The 20,406-nt window shown below is 44.2% G+C and overlaps 1 protein-coding gene across 5 annotated transcripts in view; it reads left to right on the plus strand.

Annotated features, from left to right (window-relative positions):
* The window catches only part of LOC125453247 (neutral amino acid uniporter 4-like), a 223,857-nt gene extending 203,911 nt beyond the window's left edge, over positions 1–19,946 (plus strand). For 4 of the 5 annotated variants that reach the window (XM_059646545.1, XM_059646544.1, XM_059646543.1 and 1 more), the window contains one exon: positions 18,411–19,946. In XM_059646545.1, coding sequence (XP_059502528.1) covers positions 18,411–18,730 — 320 coding nt within the window. In that variant the 3' untranslated portion in view covers positions 18,731–19,946. Of the gene's footprint in view, positions 1–14,166; positions 14,309–18,410 lie in introns of all 5 variants that reach the window. The other variant, XM_059646547.1, reaches the window with a different exon arrangement.
* The last annotated feature ends 460 nt before the right edge of the window (positions 19,947–20,406 follow it).

A 20,406-nucleotide genomic window follows, 5' to 3' on the forward strand; every position in this document is an offset into this window, starting at 1 on the left:
TGTATGATGTGACTTTAACATTAATGGATGGTTAATAGTTATTGATGATATTCAACGTTAAGTACAAAGTAATGTGAGATAACAAAGTGTGAGCTGAATGAACACAGCAGGCCAAGCAGCATCTCAGGAGCACAAAAGCTGATGTTTCGGGCCTAGACCCTTCATCAGAGAGGGGGATGGGGAGTGGGTCTGAAATAAATAGGGAGAGAGGGGGAGGCAGACTGAAGATGGATAGAGGAGAAGATAGGTGGAGAGAAGAGTATAGGTGGGGAGGGGATAGGTCAGTCCAGGGAGGACGGACAGGTCAAGGAGGCGGGATGAGGTTAGTAGGTAGGAAATGGAGGTGCGGCTTGAGGTGGGAAGAGGGGATAGGTGAGAGGAAGAACAGGTTAGGGAGGCGGGGACAAGCTGGGCTGGTTTTGGGATGCAGCGGGATGAGGGGACGGGCTGGGCTGGTTTTGGGATGCAGTGGGGGAAGGGGAGATTTTGAAGCTGGTGAAGTCCATATTGATACCATGGGATGCAGGGTTCCCAAGCGGAATATGAGTTGCTGTTCCTGCAACCTTCGGGTGGCATCATTATGGCATTGCAGGAGGCCCATGATGGACGGTGTCTAAGGAATGGGAGGGGGAGTTAAAATGATTCACGACTGGGAGGTGGAGTTGTTTATTGCGAACGGAGCGGAGGTGTTCTGCAAAGCGGTCCCCAAGCCTCCGTTGGTTTCCCCAATGTAGAGGAAGCCACACCGAGTACAGTGGGTACAGTATACGACATTGGCAGATGTGCAGGTGAACCTCTGCTTAATATGGAAAGTTGTCTAGGGGCCCGGGATGGAGGTGAGGGAGGAGGTGTGGGGGCGAGTGTAGCACTTCCTGCGGTTGCAGGGGAAGGTGCCGGGTGTGGTGGGGTTGGAGGGGAGTGTGGAGCGGACAAGGGAGACACTGAGAGAGTGGTCTCTCCGGAAGGCAGACAAGGGTGGGGATGGAAAAATGTCTTAGGTGGTGGGGTTGGATTGTAGATGGCGCAAGTGTCGGAGGATGATGCGTTATATCCGGAGGATTGTGGGGTGGTATGTGAGGACGAGGGGGATCCTCTTAGGGCAGTTGTTGCGGGGGCAGGGTGTGAGGGATCACTCCCCATCCCCCTCTCTGATGAAGGGTCTAAGCCTGAAACGCCAGCTTTTGTGCTCCTGAGATGCTGCTTGGCCTGCTGTGTTCACCCAGCTTCACACTTTGTTATCTTGGATTCTCCAGCATCTGCAGTTCCCATTATCTCTGATTACAAAGTAATGTGACTGCTTTATCTAATAATTTAATTGGTGTAGATAAATAATTAGTGCCTAAAAATCTCAAAAATAGCCCTTAAGAATAAACGTTAGACATTTTTGATAAAATTGGTCCCCAATTTGGGCTCCATGCTCTATCTGAGCACTAAACAGTGTTTTATGAAAGGATTTGTATAGTTTCCTGTTTTGAAGGTGTTCGTTGTTTTGTGTGCATTGTGATGCACATTTTGTTTGTGATATGCCTTGTCCTTTTAACACTGCAATTAATTTGATATTAAATGGGAATTAAATTAACTTCTAAAGGTCAAATTGAATATGTCAGGTCACCCCTCATCCTTTGATGTTCAAGTGAAAACAAACCAAATTTGTATAATCTCTCCTCATAGCTAATGTCCTCCAATCAAGGCCACATCCTGGTAAATTAGTTTCAGAGATAGTAGGAACTGCCGATGCTGGAGAATCTGAGATAACAAGGTGTACAGCTGGATCAACACAGCAGGCCAAGCAGCATCAGAGGAGCAGAAAAGCTGACATTTTGGGCCTAGGCCCTTCTTCAGAAATGTGGGTGGGGAAGGGGATTGTGAAATAAATAGGGAGAAAGGGGAAGGAGGATAGAAGATGGATAGCAGAGAAGATAGGTGGACAGGAGACTTCTATCCTCCTTCCCCTCTCTCCCTATTTATTTTAGAATCCCCTTCCGCTCCCCTATTTCTAAAGAAGGTTCTAGGCCCGAAATATCACCTTCCCTGCCCCTCTGATGCTGCTTGGCCTGCTGTGTTCATCCAGCTTTACACCTTGTATTCTTGGCAAATTATTTCTGTACCCTTTCCAAAGCTCCACATTTTTCTTGTAGTGTGGTGACCAGAAATGTACACAATATTTCAAATGTGGCCTAAGTAAAGCTCTATACAGCTGCAACATGATTTCCAAATTTTTATACTCTAGACCCCGATCGATTAAGACGTGTACTAAATGCCTTCTTGAGCACCTTATCCACTTGTGTTGCATATTCAGGGAACTGTGGACCTGTATGCCTAGATCCCTAAGTATGTGGATGCTACTAAAAGTTTTGCCATTTAATGCATACTTTGCTGCTGCATTAGATCTTCCAAGATGCATCACCTAGTCCATGCATTTGTCTCGATTAAACTCCAGCTGCTATTTCTCTGCCCAAGTCTCAAGCCTAACTATATGCTGTTGTATCCTCTGGCAATCCTCCTCACCACCTGCTCCTGCCCCAGTCTTTGTGCCGTTGCAAAGTTACTGATCAGGCTGTCTACATTTTCCTCGAAATTTATATATATACAAAACAAGAGAGATCCCTGCAGAACACCACTGGCTACAAATCTCCAGTCTGAAAATACCCTTCCATTGCTACCACCTGTCTTTTAGGACCTGGCCAGTTCTGTCTCCATCTTACCAGCCCACTGCTGATCCCATGTGACTTCACCTTTTTTATCAGCCTGTAATGTTGCAACTGAAAATGAATCTTATGATCTGTTTAAATCCAAAACTAAACTGTGCTTTAGAAATATGAACAATTCAATTTTTGATTTAAATTTAATCAGGCTAGAGTTTAATGATAATTATTACTTATAAACAAGGGCGGAACACAAACAGTTCAACTATTTTTTAAAAGGGTCATATCAGGTAATCTGCTGGTTATACACCAAAATAACTCCAGAGGGAGGTATCCTGTCAGCAAGTCATCCTTTATTTATATGTGGAGAGTCCTTGACACTGATTCAGCTTCCTCTATTGATGCACCATTGAAAGCATACTGTCAGGGGGCATAATGGCCTGGTATGACACTGTTCTGCCCAGAACCATAAGAAACAACAGAAGGTTGTGTGCACAGCCCAGACCATCATGGACTCCCTTTAGACAGCTTGTTGCCAGAGAAAGTCTGCCAACATCAAAGACCTATCGCACACCGGTAATGATCTCCTACAACCTCTTCCATCAGGCAGAAGGTACAGAAGCTCGAATACATGAACCAGCAAGTTCAGGAACAGCTTCTTCTCAGCTGTTATTAGTTTGATTAATGGTCTTTCTGCCCTCAAATCATACTGATCTTGCTAATGTTGATCTTGCCTAGCGCACACCCTGTCTAATGTAACCTGTATGCCTCTATCTAGGTTTTTTACAACCTTTGATCTGTACATTCTGGCTTACTATGATTTTTCTGTAGTTTGTAACTAAAGCTTTTCAATGTACTCTGATACACATGCCAATAAACCAATCAAGAGCCAGCTCTCAGAGTGAACAGGATTTCTGACACTCCTTATCTGCCATCCAGGGCTCCTTGATTGGGCTGTTAATCTGGTCCAGTCAGGGAGCTCATATTCTGTGAGGTCCATTTGGTTGACCTTGTTACAATTACTACATCCCTCCCCCTCTGTGTCCAAGGACATAGGCTGGTTCTCTCTTTTGAAACTCCTCCGGATCAGTTTTTTTCCTCCTCTGCCTCTGATATGGTTGGTGTGTAATGCATAGCAGCTTACCTCTTGTGCCTGGAATTGTCTCTGAAGAAATTCATTTTCTTCTTCAGGCAGCAAATGTGGCGAGGCAACAACTTCCACCATGTCTATCTGCGATTCCAAGGTACCTTCAACACTTGACAGAGAAGGAGAACTCATGGGTTCAAGAACAGTCAGAAAAGCTGTCAAGGAGCTGGGCACATTTTGCTCCAGCACTGTATATGAGTTTTCAATGTTCGTATGGCCCACATATTTGTCCTGGACTGTCACACCTATTCGAACTTTATATGCTACTGGACCTGACTTCACGTTGGCCATGCCTTTTACCCATGCAGGGCCATTCCCATTGTTTCTACACCAAACTTTGTCCCTAAAAGTAAACTCTCTCTCTTGCTTAGCGGAGTCTTCTGTCTGGCATTGATGTTCCTGAAGCCACTTCACCACTACTACCCATGCAGTCACATCCCCTCAGAGTCCGGGCAGATCAGATTTAACCTGGCGCAGTGTGTTCTCCCATTAGCAACTCTGCTGGAGCCATCCCTGTAGTTGCATGAGGGGTGGTCCTGTAATCAAGTAGGAACCTGAACAATTTGGTGTCTAGTGAAGCTGTAGGCTGTTTCTTTAAGCGTGAACTCAAAGTTTGGACTGCTGTTTCTGCCAAATTGGCTGTTCCTCCTATTCGGCCACTTATGAGCTAATGCTACCCTGATGCTGTAACAGAAGATAAGGTATGTCAACACCAGATCTCATTTAGGATCATAGTGTGCCAACACTTCAGAGGATGATAACTGTTTCTTCACTTTCCTGAAAGCTGTGCTTAGCTACATGACCATTTCCAAAGCTCTTAGTTTTTAAAGAGTTGATGCAAGGTGCCAGGATGAAGGCCAGATTATAGATGAGCTTTCCATTATATTTCACCAGGCCAAAGAAAAACCTAAGCCCTGGTACTGTTGTGGGAGGTGGGGCACTGTTGATTGCCTTCACTTAATCTTCCAATGTGTATCCTGGTATTGTAGATTCTGTAGCCCAAATGGATCACCTAAGGTGCCTGGAGCACATGTTTTTTTCCCTTCTATGCCTGCCTGGGAGAAATATCTAAGGACTATGTCCAAGTTTCAAGTGCCCCTTATTGGTCTTCACTGTTATTGGCACATCATGTAGATAAATGATGACCTGGGGTAGATCTTGTAAAATATTCTCCATTGTTCACTGAAAAATTGCACATGCTGATGATGCCCCAAATGACAGTCTGGCAGATTGGTACAAACCCTTATAGCATTAATTGTACATACTTCTGGGAATCTTCATCTAACTGCAGTTGCAAGTATACACGACACATGTCCAGTTTCATGAAGGATAAATCCTCTGTGCGAGGGATTGGGTATTTGTATAGCTGTAAAAAGCAGTTTACTACTTGTTACAAATCCCTGCAAAGATGAATTGACCTGTCGGTCATCATATTTGGTACTACCGGTGCTGCACATTCTGCAAGCTGCCCATCCCTTAACTTTCCAGCCTTTTCACTTCTGTCTCTACTTTTGCTTCCTGGTCAATATGTAAGTTGGTCTTGGTTCATCTGATAGTCCCTGGACCTTGAGAAACTTCTGTGTATTTAATTAGGACTTCACTCAGGCATCCAATTTCTAAGCAAAAACTGTTGAGTCACCCTTGATCTTTCTCCATCAACCAATTTCCTCCCCCTCCATCAAGCTTGCGCCCGAGCCTTTTACTGTAATCAATGGTACCTGAACTAGTTGCTTCTCATAAAAAGGGGCAGCATGGTGGCTCAATGGTTAGCACTGCTGCCTCACAGTGTCAGGGACCCATGTTTGATTCCATCATCAGGCGCCTGTCTGTGTAGAGTTTCTACATTCTCCCTGTGTCTGCATGGATTTCCTCCAGGTGCTCTGATTTCCTCCCACAGTCCAAAGATGTGCAGGGTATGTGGATTGGCCATGCTAAATTGCCCTTAGGGTCTAGGGATGTTTAGCTTTGATGGGTTAGACATGGTAAATGCAGGGGTATAGGAATAGGTCTGGGTGGGATGCTGTTTGGAGGGTGCAGTGGACTTGTTAGGCCAAATGGCCTTCTTCCACACTGTAGGGAGTCTATAGGAAACCAGAACCAAAGTCATACCCTTAATCTGTGAAGGTTGCCCACTGTAGGTTCTCACCGTAGTCAAGGTCTTACATAAGGATTGGAGCCCAGAGCAAATTTTGTAGAAGACTGATTCTGCGATCACTGAAACGGGCACACTGCTATCGACCTCCATTAGAACCAGGTGACAACTTAACCAGATGTTTATTTTGATTGGTTCTGATTTTTATGTTGCTAAGCAATTTAAATATTCCAAACCAGATGTACGTGGACTTCTCAAGGTGTACGCTCTCCTAGATACCGGCCTTTGAGTTCTCTGCCACTCGATCTAGATTGAGTAGCACTCTTTTGCTGTATCGGGTCCGCATATCGGCAACAACTACAATGGCTTGCCAGCCTGGATCCTGAAGAAAATATGAAATTGATTGGCTAAGGCTTGACTTGGTTTTCAGGCTTTGCTGTGGGCTGACTTAGAGTCCCTCTGTTCAGATATGCAATTGTCTTCACTCAAATGGTGTTCCCCAAGCTCAGTCAAATTTGAGAGAGTGTTCACTTTCATTGGAATATCCTGCAACTCCTATGCTTCACTTGCCACATTTTTCAATGTTAAAGCCAGTTGTAATGCTTGTTTGAAGTCCAGTTTGGGCTTCAGCAAGTAGGTGCTTTTGTTTGGCTACATTATTAATCCCACATACCAGCTGGTCCCTCAGCATCTCAGTAAGGGTTAAAACAAACTCACATGCCTCTGCCTTAACGTCATGCCTTAACCTTTGCAAAAAACCCAATCTGGATTCCCTGGTTCTCACATTGCCAAGTCAATTTGATAGCGTCTGGGAATTAGGAGATAATGTGTTAACTCTTGTAAGGTTTTATATCTGGTGCCTTAGGGAAAGTTAGGTTCCTAAAAACAGCACGGTTGCTCAGTGGTTAGCGCCGCTGTCTCACAACATCAGGAACCCGGATTTGATTCTACCCTTGGACAACTGTCTGTGTGGAGTTTTCACATTCTCTCCATGTCTGTGTGGGTTTCCTCTGGGTGCTCCAGTTTTCTCCCACAGTCCAAAGATGTGCGGGCTAGGTGCATTGGCCATGTTAAGTTGCCCATGGTGTTCAGGGATGAGTAGATTAAGGTGCTGGGTCTGTATGGGATGCTCTGGGCATCGGTGTGGACTTGTTGGGCTGAAGAGCCTGTTTCCGTACTGTAGCAATTCTATGGTCCTGTGATCTAAACAAAAACACAAAGGGTTCACAAGCTGTCAAGAGAATAATTTGTTTCATTTCATTTGCCCCAATATCATTCGCCCGGAAAAAATAATGCATTCTTTCCAAATACTCAGTCTTTGAAGGCAGGATTAAACAAATCAAACTTCTCAAATAAAGGCAGGATGCCAGAAATGCTTTTTCCAACTGAAAGACCACTGCTGCAAGTGAATTTCTTCTGGAGTGTGCTTTTCTTTCATCACAAATGAAATAAGTCCACAGATGCTTTCATCTCTTCCCCAGGTTACCTGTTATTTACACTTTGAGAGTCCATGACACTGATCCAGCTCTCAAAGTGAACAAGATGTCTGGTACTCCTTATCTGTCAGCAAGGGCTCCCTGATTGGACATTTACAGATCCACACAGAGAACTCATATGCAATGAGGTCCATCAGGCTCATCTCATTACAATCACCATACATATCATTGGATTCTGAGAGCCTGTTAATTGAGACTATGCTGATTAACCGTCTAGCCTAGTGGGAAAAATGGAATCGTCAAGTGCGTTAAAAAAATCTACTTGCCCCTGTCCTCATGTGTCTACATGTCACAGGTGCAGTTTACCTTGACTAAAAGTGGATAAAATGATCACTATAAACTTGCTGTGGAGGCAAACTGTTGTCTTCGCGTTGGGCAAACCCGCTGTTGGGTATGTAATACTACTACCGTGAAAACTGGATAGACATCAAACAGATGTAGCAACTCAAAACTGGACATCCTTCAGGCACTCTGAGACATTAGCAGTTGTACAGTTGTAATCCCATAATCTACCATCATGACCAAACCAGAGGGTCAACCCTAGTTCAATGAATAGGACAGGAGGGCATGCGAGGAGCAGTAGCAGGCACACTTAAATGTGATGTGTCAATGTAGTCAACGTACAGTACAGGTATATGCATGTCAGGCAGCAGGAGCGGCATGCAATAGACAGGGCCAAATGCTCCCACAACCAACAAAGCAGATCTTAGCTGTGCAGTCATGTCACATCTTGTTCTGAATGGTTGTGACAATTAAATAACTGAAAGGAAGAGAACAAATATCTCCATCTTCGTAATGGGGCAGTCCAGCACTTCAGTGCAAAGGGTAAGACTGAAGCATTTGCAACAGCATTCAACCAGATATAAAAAGTGGGTGATCGATCTCTCTCTGGTGTGCGCAGCATCACAGATGCCAGTTTTCAATTAACTTAATTCATTCCCTGTGAGATCAAGAAATAGCTGAAGGTGCAGAGCACTGCAAAGGCTATGAACTCTGGCAACATTCTGGCAGTAGTACTGAAAACCTGAACTCTGGAATTGGCTGCACCCCAGTCAGTCTGTTCCAATATAGATATAACACAGCCATTGACCTAGCACTGTGGAAAATTGCCTGGGTCTATCCTGTCCACAAAAAAAGGGTCAAATCCAACCTGGCCAATTATCTCCTGAGAAACTGCTCTCAAACATTAGCAGAGATGGAAGGGATGGATGACAGTTCTATCAGGCAGCACCTTGCTCAATAAGAACCTGCTCCGTTATGCTCAGTTTTGATTTTACAATGTAACTGTCTCTTTCTATTGTTTTGTAAAACCAACTAAAACCAAACAAATTAATTAACTGAAAGCCCCTTTAAAGTTTTGTGCTTAAGCCCTCAAGTTGGATTTGAATCTGGAGCCTTGTAACTCAGAGATGAAAGTGCTACCAACTATTGCAGACAATACAAAGGTGGGTCGAGTTATGGACAATGCGAAGGGCTGTTCTAAGTTACAAAGGGACATTGACAGGATGCAGAGCTGGGTTGAGAAGTGGCAGATAGAGTTTAACCGTGAAAAGTGTGAGGTGATTCATTTTGGAAGGTCAAATTTGAAAGCAGAATTTAGGGATAATGGAAAGATTCTTGGCAGTGTGGACGAGCAGAGGGATCTTGGGGTTCATGTCCACAGTTCCCTGAAAGCAGTCACCCAGGTGGATAGAGTTGTTAAGAAGCGTATGGTGTGTTAGCTTTCATTAATAGAGGCATTGAGTTCAAGAGCCGTGAAGTTATGTTCCAGCTGTACAAAAGCCTGGTTCGGCCACATTGTGTATTGTGTCCAGTAATGGTTGCCTCATTACAGGAAAGATGTGGAAGCATTGGAAAAGGTGCAGAAGAGATTTACCAGGATGTTACCTGGAATGGAAGGAAAGTCTTAGGAGGAAAGGTTGAGAGAGCTAGGGCTTTTCTCTTCAGAACGACGAAGAATGAGGGGTGCTTGATAGAGGTGTACAAAATGATCAGAGATATAGATCGAGTAAACAGCCAGACACACTTTCCCAGGGTGGAGGTAGCTATTACGAGGGGGCATAGTTATAAAGTGAGTGCAAGTAGATATAGGGGAGATATCAGAGGTAGGTTCTTTACTCAGAGAGTGGTCGGGGCATGGAATGCATTGCTGAAGAGGGTAGTGGAGTCGGCCTTATTAGGGGCATTTAAGGGGCTATTAGATAGGCATATGGATGATAGTATAATGTAGAGTTGGAAGTTAGATAGCCCTTAGGATTAGGGTAAAAGTGTGGCACAACATCATGGGCTGAAGGGCCCATACTATTCTATGTTCTGACCCACAGCTGATTGTAATATTGCTCCATAGTTGCACAAGTGCCCCAGCCTTTTGACACTTCACATTAATTTACATAATTAACAGCCATGACTCAGTGGCCAGTTCACCATAAGGGAAGTCTTTGGGTGTACAAGATATGTAAACTTGTAGAATCACAGGATGATTAAAGCAAAAAAGAGACCTTTCCGAACATCATGTGCATGTTGGCTCAATTCAAGGGCAACTTGCTTGTTTCCGCTGTCACGTCTATCCTTTCCTGTGACCCATTTTTTAAATCTAGATAATTGCCCAATTACTTTCAAAAACCACGATTGTGATACACTGGGAAGGATGGAGCAGATAGGTGAGTTAGAAAATGGACAGGTTGGGGACAGAGAGATTTTGAGGCTGGTGAAGTTAATATTCAAGCTATGAGCTCCCAAGGCAAAATCTCAGGTGTTGTTCTTCCAGTTTACATTTGGCCTCACTGTAAGAGTGGAGGAAGCCAAGGATGGATATATCACCAGGGGAGTGGGGGGGTGTGGTTAAAGTGAATGGTAACCGGAAGGTCAGGTTGGTTGGTGCGTGCAGAGTACAGAGGCTGTGCAAACCGGTCCCTGAGTCTGCGTTTGGTCTCCCCGACATGGACAAGAGTCTGAGGAAGTTCTCAGTTCTGAGGAAGGGTCACTGGACCCGAAACGTTAACTCTGTTTCCTCCTTCACAGATGCTGCCAGACCTGAGCTTTTCCAGCAATTTTGTTTTGTTGTTGTTGTTGTGGAAGAGACCACGTCGGGAGTAACAGAGACAGTGGATGAGATTAGATGAAGTGCAGGTGAATCTCTGCCGGATTTGGGAGAATTATTTGTGGCCTCATACAGAAGTGAGGAGGAAGGTTTAGGGTCAGGTGTAGCACCACCTGCAGTTGCAGGGAAAGGTACTGCATGTGGTGGAGGGGTTGGTGGGGAGTGTGGAGCTAACGGGTGAGTCCCAGAGTAAACGGTCCCTATGGTAAGTAGACAGGTGTCTGATTGTAGGTGGCAGCATTGTCGGAGGATGATGCATTCTGTTTGGAGGTTGGTGGTGTGATATGTGAGGACCAAAGGGACTCTATCCTTATTGTTGGTGGGGAGAGAGGTTTTGAGGGCAGAAGCATAGGAAATAGGGAAGATGCAGTTTAAGGCACCCTTAATAGTAGAGATGGGGAAACTACAGTCTCGAAAGTGGGAGCATAAATGAGAGATGTGGATTTGATAGAAGTCTTCAAAAGGGGATTGGTTAAGCATTTGAAGGAGAACAAAAACATGAATTTGGGGGAAAAGCGGAAGCTGATGCAAGCTGGATTGTTATCAAAAAGAAGTAGTGAGATTTCAAGGGAGTGTTATTATTATTCCATCATTTTAAGTGTGTATTACTGAAGTGTTTTCACACAAAACCCCACTAGTGAAATAAACGATCAGCCATGATCTTATTGAACGACAACGCAAGCTTAAGGGCCAGATGGCATAATCCTGCTCCTATTTCTTATGTTAGCATCAGAGATAATGGGAACTGCAGATGCTGGAGAATTCCAAGATAATAAAATGTGAGGCTGGATGAACACAGCAGGCCAAGCAGCATCTCAGGAGCACAAAAGCTGACGTTTCGGGCCTAGACCCTTCATCAGAGAGGGGGATGGGGAGAGGGAACTGGAATGAATAGGGAGAGAGGGGGAGGCGGACCGAAGATGGAGAGTAAAGAAGATAGGTGGAGAGAGTATAGGTGGGGAGGTAGGGAGGGGATAGGTCTGTCCAGGGAAGACGGACAGGTCAAGGAGGTGGGATGAGGTTCCAGTTCCCTCTCCCCATCCCCCTCTCTGATGAAGGGTCTAGGCCCGAAACTTTAGCTTTTGTGCTCCTGAGATGCTGCTTGGCCTGCTGTGTTCATCCAGCCTCACATTTTATTATCCCTATTTCTTATGTTGTTGTATTCATAATATCTTATAAACCAAACTATGTTTAAAATGAACGAAGGCAATTTACAAAATGGCTCCCAGAAGTTACGTGACCTCCCTTGTGGATTCAGCTAGTATTGTGATCAGACTATACTTGTCTTGAAAAGAATCATAAGAAAACTTTTGAAACTAAATGAACATTTCCTAGAGTAAATGGAAACACACTGACAATAAATTTCCTGAAGGTCTGAAAAGCTTTTTGTATCTCAGTAAAACATGACAAGAGCTATCCAAATCTATCACTAAGATAGTTAGATGATTAAGTACCTCAATCAAAGAACAACGAATTGGTTTGTGCTGCAGACCTGGGCTAACCCAATACCTAGCCTGGAAGCATAATCCAACAGTTTGGACAGCAGCAGCATTTAGGTTTGAACTGTACAAAGGTCTGGTTGTGTAGAGATATCAGGAGAATCGTCTGAACATCAAAAGGGAAACAAAAGGAGATCCCCAAGATTCTGTAGTGTGTCAAGTTATCAAAATGCCACACCCCCAGTGCCATAAAAGAAAAATATTTTCAGGACCTGTTTTGATCAATCCACTTGTGGGAAAAACATCAAATTATTTGATTTACAGAAGCCATTGCAGCTGCAGAATCTGACAGTTAGCTTCAAACCAATCATTTTGAAAGGGAGTCTTCAAGTCCTACTTTGCTATAGAGTGATCTCATTTTTATATAAATATTATCCTGACATAACAAGGTGCAGAGCTGGATGAACACAGCAGGCCAAGCAGCATCAGAGGAGCAGGAAAGCTGATGTTTCAGGGCTGGACTCTTCTTCAGAAATGGGGGAGGGGAAGGGGGCTCTGAAATAAATAGAGAGAGGGGGAGGCAGTAAAAGAAGGGAAATGGTGAAGCATATAGGTGGAGAGAAGACAGACAGGTAGAGGAGGCGAGGATGATATTAGTAAAGGTGAGTGTAGGTAGGGAGTTGGGATGGGGGTTGTTCAGTGAGGTGGGAGGGGCGGATAGGTGAGAGGGAAGACGGACAGGTGAAGGAGCAGAGATGAAGCGAATGAGTGAGTGTAAGTAGGAGGTGGGGGGGGCGTTGGCCAGTGAAGTGGGAGGAGCAGATAGTTCGGAGAGAAGACGGACAAGTCAAGGAGGTGGGGATAAGAGGTGGGGCTGGTCTTGGGATGAGGTCGGGGATGGGGAGATTTTGAAGTTCGTAAAGTCCACATTGAGACCATTGGGCACATACACTCACCTACTAGCTTCATCCCCACCTCGTTGACCTGTTCATCTTCCCTCCCACCTACCCGGCCCTCCCTCTCGACCACTGAGGGGGTAAGTTGCAGCCCTTGAAAAACGAGGACATCTGAGATATACGGGAGTGGATTGCCTCATCCTGGGAGCAGATGTGGCAGAGGTGAAGGAATTGGGAACAGGGATGGCATTTTTGCAGGAAGATGGGTGGGAGCAGGTGTATTCTAGGTAGCTGTGGGAGTCGGTGGGTTTGAAATGGATATCGGTTTCGAGGTGGTGGCCAGAGATGGAGACATACACCTCCCCCCTCTCCCCCATCCCAGGCTCCAAGAAGACTTTCCACATCAAACAGCTGTTCACCTGCACATCTGCTAATGTGGTATACTGCATCTTCTGTTCCCGTTGTGGCCTCCTCTACATTCGGAAACCAAGCAGAGGCTTGGGGACCGCTTTGCAGAACACCTACACTCGCTTCACGCTAAGCAACTGCACATCCCAGTCACAAACCATTTCAACTCCCCCTCCCATTCCTGAGATGACATGTCCATCCTGGACCTCCTGCAGTGCCAAAACAGTGCAGCCCGAAGGTTGCAGGAACAGCAACTCATATTCCGCTTGGGAACCCTGCAGCCCAATGGTATCAATGTGGACTTCACAAGCTTCAAAATCTCGCCTCCCAAAACTAGCCCAGCTTGTCTCCGCCTCCCTAACATGTCCTTCCTCCCACCTATCCCCTCCTCCCACCGCAAGCCCCACCCCCATCTCCTACCTACTGACCCCATCCTGCCCCCTTGACCTGTTCGTCCTCCCTGGACTGACCTATCTCCTCCCTAACTCCCCACCTACACTCACCTTTACTGGCTCCATTCCCACCTCTTTGACCTGTCTGTCTCCCCTCCACCTATCTTCTCCTCTATCCATCTTCTACCCACCTCCCCCTCTCTCCCTATTTATTTCAGAACCCCCTTGCCCTCCCCCATTTCTGAAGAAGGGTTTAGGCCTGAAATGTCAGCCTTCCTGCTCCTCTGCTGTTGCTTGGCCTTCTGTGTTCATCCAGCTCCATGCCATGTTATCTCAGATTCTCCGGCGTCTGCAGTTCGTACTATCTCTGAAAAAGATTTAATATTGTGTTTACATGAAGTGTACATATTTTCGTGTGCACTTCTAGATAGCTGTACAAAAATATCAACACTATTACATTGACAAATTTCCTTTTAATTCCTGTATGACAGTTCTGCTAAATTTAACTTTGTTCTTCTTTCATTATGACTACCCAAATATCCTCCTCCCAGCGTACAAGCAGAAATCAAAGTGTGAGGACTCAATAAAGAAAGTAGTGCATTGTTGGCCTGAGGAAACAGAAGGTCTTCTGCGGGACAGCTTAAAGTTGGTAACCTGGCCCATATTCAAGAAGTCACCAGCGAGCTTAAGCAAGTATGCCACTACCATTACAGACTTCATTAGTAAGTGTGTTGGTGACTGCATGCCTAAGAGGTTAATTTGAATGTTCCTCGACTGGAAACCATGGATGAACTGGGAGATCCACTCCCTACTGAAGTCTAAGTCAGAGGCTTTCTAGTCGGATGACGCTGACCTGTACAGGAATTCCAGATACGACTTTTGCAAGGCCATCAGGAATAACAAGAGGCAATATCAAACAAAGCTTACGAGCCAGACTAAACACATAGACACTAAGACTTGCCACAAATAATAATGGGCTACAAAGTGAAGTCAAACAGAATCACGAGCAACAGTACATCCCTACCCAACCAGCACAATGAAATTCTGTGCTCACTTTGAACAGAAGGGCGGTGAAACGTTATCAGCTGTCCTATCGGCCTCAGATTCACCTGTAGCTTCAGTCATCACTGCAGACATTAGATTGGCCTACTTAAGGGTGAACCTATGGAAAGTGAGTGGCCTGCCTGATGTCCCTAGCAGTGCAGTCAGATCCTGTGTGGTCCAACTGGTGGGTGTATTTGCAGGCATGTTCAACCTCTCCTTACTATGAACTGAAGTCCCTGTCTGTTTCAAGAAGACCACTGTCATACCAGTGTCAAAGAAAAGCCATGCAGCATGCCTCAATGACTACTGCCTGGTGGCTCTGACATCCATAATTTTGAAAAAAAAAAGAAAGAACTATGAATACTATAAATCAAAAACAGAAATTGTCGGAAAAACTCAGCAAGTCTGGCAACATCTGTGGAGAAAAATAAGAACTCTTCAGATTGAGTGATGTTTCCTCAGGGTGCTTCAGAGGCTGATCAGGGCTGGAATAAACTCCAGCTCCAAGATTTCCCTGATCCTTTGCAAATTGCCTATTTGGTCCATAGCAGATGCCAAATCCCTGGCCCTATGCTCATCCCTGGAACTTCTGGACAGCAAGGATTCCTACATCAAGCTCCTACTTATTGACTACAACTCCATCTCCAACACCAACAAACTCATCCATAAACTCTGAGACCTAGATCACTGCTTCTCCTACACAACTGGGTTCTTGATTTCCTGACCAATAGACTGCAGCCAGTAATGATAAGGGACAATACCTCTTCCACGCTAACCCTCAACACTGGTGCCCAGTAAGGCTCCACACTTAGCTCCCTATTATACTCCTTATACGCGCACAACTTCTATTAATCTATGACTATGACTGTGTGGCCAAATTCCATCCTAACTCCGTTTACAAATTTGCTGACAACACCATTATTGTAGGTCAGATCTCAAACAATGACGAGATGGAGCCTAGGAAGGAGATAGAGTGCTTAATGGCATGTTGTAAAATCAGTGTCAGCAAAATGAAGGAAATGATCATTGACTTAAGGAAATGGTGTGGAGGGCATACACCAGTCTGCATCATTGGTGCTGAGGTGGAGATGGTCAAGATTGTCCAGTCTGCATCATTGGTGCTGAGGTGGAGATGGTCAAGATTGTCAAATTCCCAGCAAAGACAATCCTCAAAAATTGTCTGGTCCACCCACATTGACACTAGTGTGAAGGAAGCACAGCAACGCCTTTACTTCCTCAGGAGCCAAAGGAAATTTGGCATGCCATAAAATGCTTACAAATTTTTATAGATACATCCAGACAGGAAACTTTCTGTGGTGCATCAGAGTGGTATGGCAACTTCCCAAAAGGAACTATAGAGAGTTGTGGACATAGCTTAGCCCATCAAGCAAACCAGCCTGCCATCCATTGACTTCATCTATACCCCTTGCCGCACCAGGAAAGCAACCAATATAATTAAAGACCCCTTCCACCTTCTTCCATTGAGCAGAAGATATTAAAGTTTGTTTACGTGTATGAACAGATTCAAGAACTGCTTCTTCCCTGCCACTATCAGAATTTTGAATGGATCTCTTTAATATTAATGATGCTCGCTCTCTGCTCCTTCTCTGCAGCTGTAACATTGTATCCTGCACTCTGTTCTGTCACCCTGTAAGACAACACTTTTCACTGTACATCAGGAATAAATCAAATCAAACACTTAATTAGACACACTATCAGCAGTCAATCGAAAATTTGCAGTTGTTTCAAAACAATGAATTAGAAATACCATTATCCTCATTGCCTTAAAATATATTTCAATGTCAAATGAAATACTATCTCAGAGTACTACAGACTTTCCTCTGTGGGACAGTTTGAAATATCAAGCACAGGATTTTTTGGGTTACCATATTCTCTGTTTCATCCCAACCCCACTGATTGAAAAATCAGTTGTCAGCCTTCCCATCCCAAAGCCAGCTGCCACGCAGCAAATGTAATGGTTACAGATCAGTCTTAATGGTTACAGATCAGGTTTCCACCCCATCTGGGAGGTATTCCCACTTTAAGAGATCTGCTGACCAATCAGATCACAGTCAGAACCAGGTTCAAGGAATGGGACTGCTGGAACTACAAACAAGGCTCAAAAGAAAGAACAGAGCCTGGATTATAAGGTACATCTGGGATTTTGGAAAGGCCTTAGTTGCAAAGTCCGAGTAAGGAAGTGAAGTGGGTGAAAGGGTAGTGAGGGGAGCCATGTTTGAGAGGTTGAGTATAAGAGAACGAAGATATGATGCTTAGAGTGGAATGCTTCTGATGAGAACATAGGACACGTCACCCTGACCCAGAGGGAGGCCTCATCACCCACTTCTTGCTTGACAGCAAACGGTGTAGTGAAAACTGCGATGTTGCCTCTCTGGTCTCCATCTTGTTCTGACATGGGTAAAATAACAACAGAGGTGGAAATGAGGCTCTTACAAAGCCATCAATTGGCCACTTTAGTCCTCAAAGGACCCAAAGGTAGGAGGATTGCCTAACATCTTCCTTATTGAACGCTATTACAACAGATGATGATAGAGACAAAATTTGAGTACAGGAGCAGAGATGTCTTGCTGCATCTATAAGAGGGCATTAATGAGACCACACCTGAAGTATTATTTACAGTTTTGGTCTCCACTTTCAGATAAGATGTTCTGGCTATTGAGGGATCACACAAAAGGTTTACCAGACTGATTCCTGGGATGGTAGGATTGGCATATGGAGAAAGATTAGATTGATTGGAACCATATTCACCAGAGCTTCAAAGAATGGCAAAGCATCTCACAGAAACCTGTAAAATTCTAACAGGATTAAATTGGATAGATTGGATAGATGCTGGAAGGATGTTTCCAATGACCACAGAGTCCAAAACCAGGGTCACAGTCTGAGGATAAGGGGGTAGTGCTTTTAGGGCAGAGACGAGGAGACGTTTCCTTGCCCACAGTGGTGAGCCTGTGGAATTCTCTGCCGTAGGAAACTGTTGAGGTCAAAACATTAATGACTTTCAAGAAAGATGTAGATGTAGTTCTTAGTGCTAAAGCGATAAAAAGATTTGCGGAGAAAGTGGGAACAGGGTACAACGTTGGATGATCAACCATGATTATATTGCGTAGTGCAACAGACTCAAAGGGTTGAATGGTCTACTCCTGCACCTATTTTCTAATGTTTCGATGTGATGGGGAGACAGGTCATGGACAGGTGGCAAGGCTACATGCTTCACTGAACAATTCCCAGCCCTCTTCCTTTTGGCATGGTTGTAAGATCTAGCCTTAAGAATACTTCTCATATATATGTGATTCATTGTAATATTTCTACTTAAGTTGTTTCTTCTTAACTTTCAATAACACTACTGGTATTATCATGGATAGGGTTTTCTTAATACAGTTCACTTGTATCTAGTCACAAGGATTTTTTTTTCTTTTTTACTTCCATGTTTGACTAGCAAAAGGGATCATATAATGTATAAAAAATATAATTTTTTTTCTACAAAATATCAACTCGAACATGAATTTATAATAGGTGTGTGTGATATAGCCCAAGAATTTTCACCCGAAACCTGAATAAATGTACAATTTTGAACCTTTTTATATGTTTATTGATCTTTCTAGGATTATTCCTGTAGTTCTTTGGGAAATTCTAGATCTTAACCATAAATATCTCGAGTATATGTAATCAGATACTTTTAACTTCTTTTGACTAATCCTTTGTATTTTTTTGTTCTTTTTTTCTTCACCAGGTGCCACGGCTATCTTAATTCCGAGACTTGATTTAGTAATTTCATTTGTTGGAGCAGTCAGTAGTAGTGCTTTGGCTCTCATCTTTCCCCCCTTGTTGGAGATCATCACTTTTTCTGGAGAAGGAATCTCTGTCTGGTTGCTCCTTAAAGACATCTTTATTGCATTGATTGGAATCATTGGCTTCCTGACTGGAACGTATGTGACTATTGTGGAGATCATCTACCCAGAGACAGCATCAGTAGTTAAGCCTACTACAAGTCCTTCCATCTACTTTAACTCTACTATATTGAATTCTTGGGCCAATAATTCAAGCTTATGAGCAAAAAGTACTTTGGAGCTGCTGTATTTCGAGGAATTGTGGGAACTATCTGCAACTATGTAACTTAGAAAACAATGAGTGAAAGTGGAAATACTACTTAAATTGAAAGCTTAAGCTGTTCACTACAATTTCAAGTATCTTACATACTTGCAAGTTAGACAAAATAGTTGTTGAGAATCTGGTTGCAGCTGCTTTGTAAATTATTTTTGTGTTGGTTGTGTGTCTGGTTCAATAAAGTAGGCACTTTGTATAATGTGACAGTGCTGCTCTGTGGCAGTTGTATATGAAGGTGGGTGACATAGGTTGGCATACAGGCTGTTTTCCCCCTTTTGCTTGTGAGATGTAGTTTTTCTGCTCAACATCTCTCTAATGCTATGCCAGAATTAGGAACATGAGTGAAGAGTTATAAAATTGAAACAATGTATTCCTTGGTGTAATACATGGTATATTTTATCCCTGTGCTTTTGTATCATATTTTATCCATAAGGATTAAGTCAGAGATAATGTAAAAGCATATTGATTTACACAGTGAAAATTAGGAGTGATTCCCTCTGATTCTGTCATCCTGTAAACTATACAGTGTAATACCTGACCCTTCAGAGCATTAGGATAACAGCAGAATACCCAATCCAGCAGGATTAGCGCAATTAACATCCTGTAACACTTCAAATGTGCCCTGCTGACACTCTCCACTCCTGAACTTCTCCAAAATAAAATGTTTGAAGAAATTTGGCAACAAATGAAATCTGGTGTTATTCAGACATTCAGAGACAGGAAGGACTGCAGATGTTGGAAGCTAGAGTGAATAAATGTGGACCTGGAAAAGCGCAGCAGGTCAGACAGCATCCAAGCAGCAGGGAATTCAATGTTTCAGCCCAAAACCCTCCGTCAGGATGGAGTCTGGTTCTATGCAGTAGCCTTCATGTGAGCATCGTGCATAAGTTCAAAGCTAATATGATATCAGACCAGCAACTCCAGCTGAAACTTGCATAGGTCTTAGACCTATGATTTGAACTCAATCTTCAGTGGTGTCCACAAATGAATTTTCAGTTGTAACTTCTTTCAAGTTTTCAGTTGAATCTCAATATAGACCATGCAAATTGTTGGTGTAACACATGGGGGTGTGGGTGTGGTTGACAAGTAAAGGAGTAGAAATTATTGGAGATAATGGGAACTGCAGATGTTGGAGAATTCCAAGATAATAAAATGTGAGGCTGGATGAACACAGCAGGCCAAGCAGCACCTCAGGAGCACAAAAGCTGACGTTTCGGGCCTAGACCCTTCATCACAGAGGGGGATGGGGAGAGGGAACTGGAATAAATAGGGAGAGAGGAGGAGGCGGACCGAAAATGGAGAGTAAAGAAGATAGGTGGAGAGAGTATAGGTGGGGAGGTAGGGAGGGGATAGGTCAGTCCAGGGAAGACGGACAGGTCAAGGAGGTGGGATGAGGTTAGTAGGTAGATGGGGATGCGGCTTGGGGTGGGAGGAAGGGATGGGTGAGAGGAAAAACCTGTTAGGGAGGCAGAGACAGGTTGGACTGGTTTTGGGATGCAGTGGGTGGGGGGAAGAGCTGGGCTGGTTGTGTGGTGCAGTGTGGGGAGGGGACGAACTGGGCTGGTTTAGGGATGCAGTAGGGGAAGGGAAGATTTTGAAACTGGTGAAGTCCACATTGATAC

The sequence above is a fragment of the Stegostoma tigrinum genome, chromosome 6, assembly GCF_030684315.1.
Source record: "Stegostoma tigrinum isolate sSteTig4 chromosome 6, sSteTig4.hap1, whole genome shotgun sequence".
NCBI classification, from domain to species: Eukaryota; Metazoa; Chordata; class Chondrichthyes; order Orectolobiformes; family Stegostomatidae; genus Stegostoma; species Stegostoma tigrinum.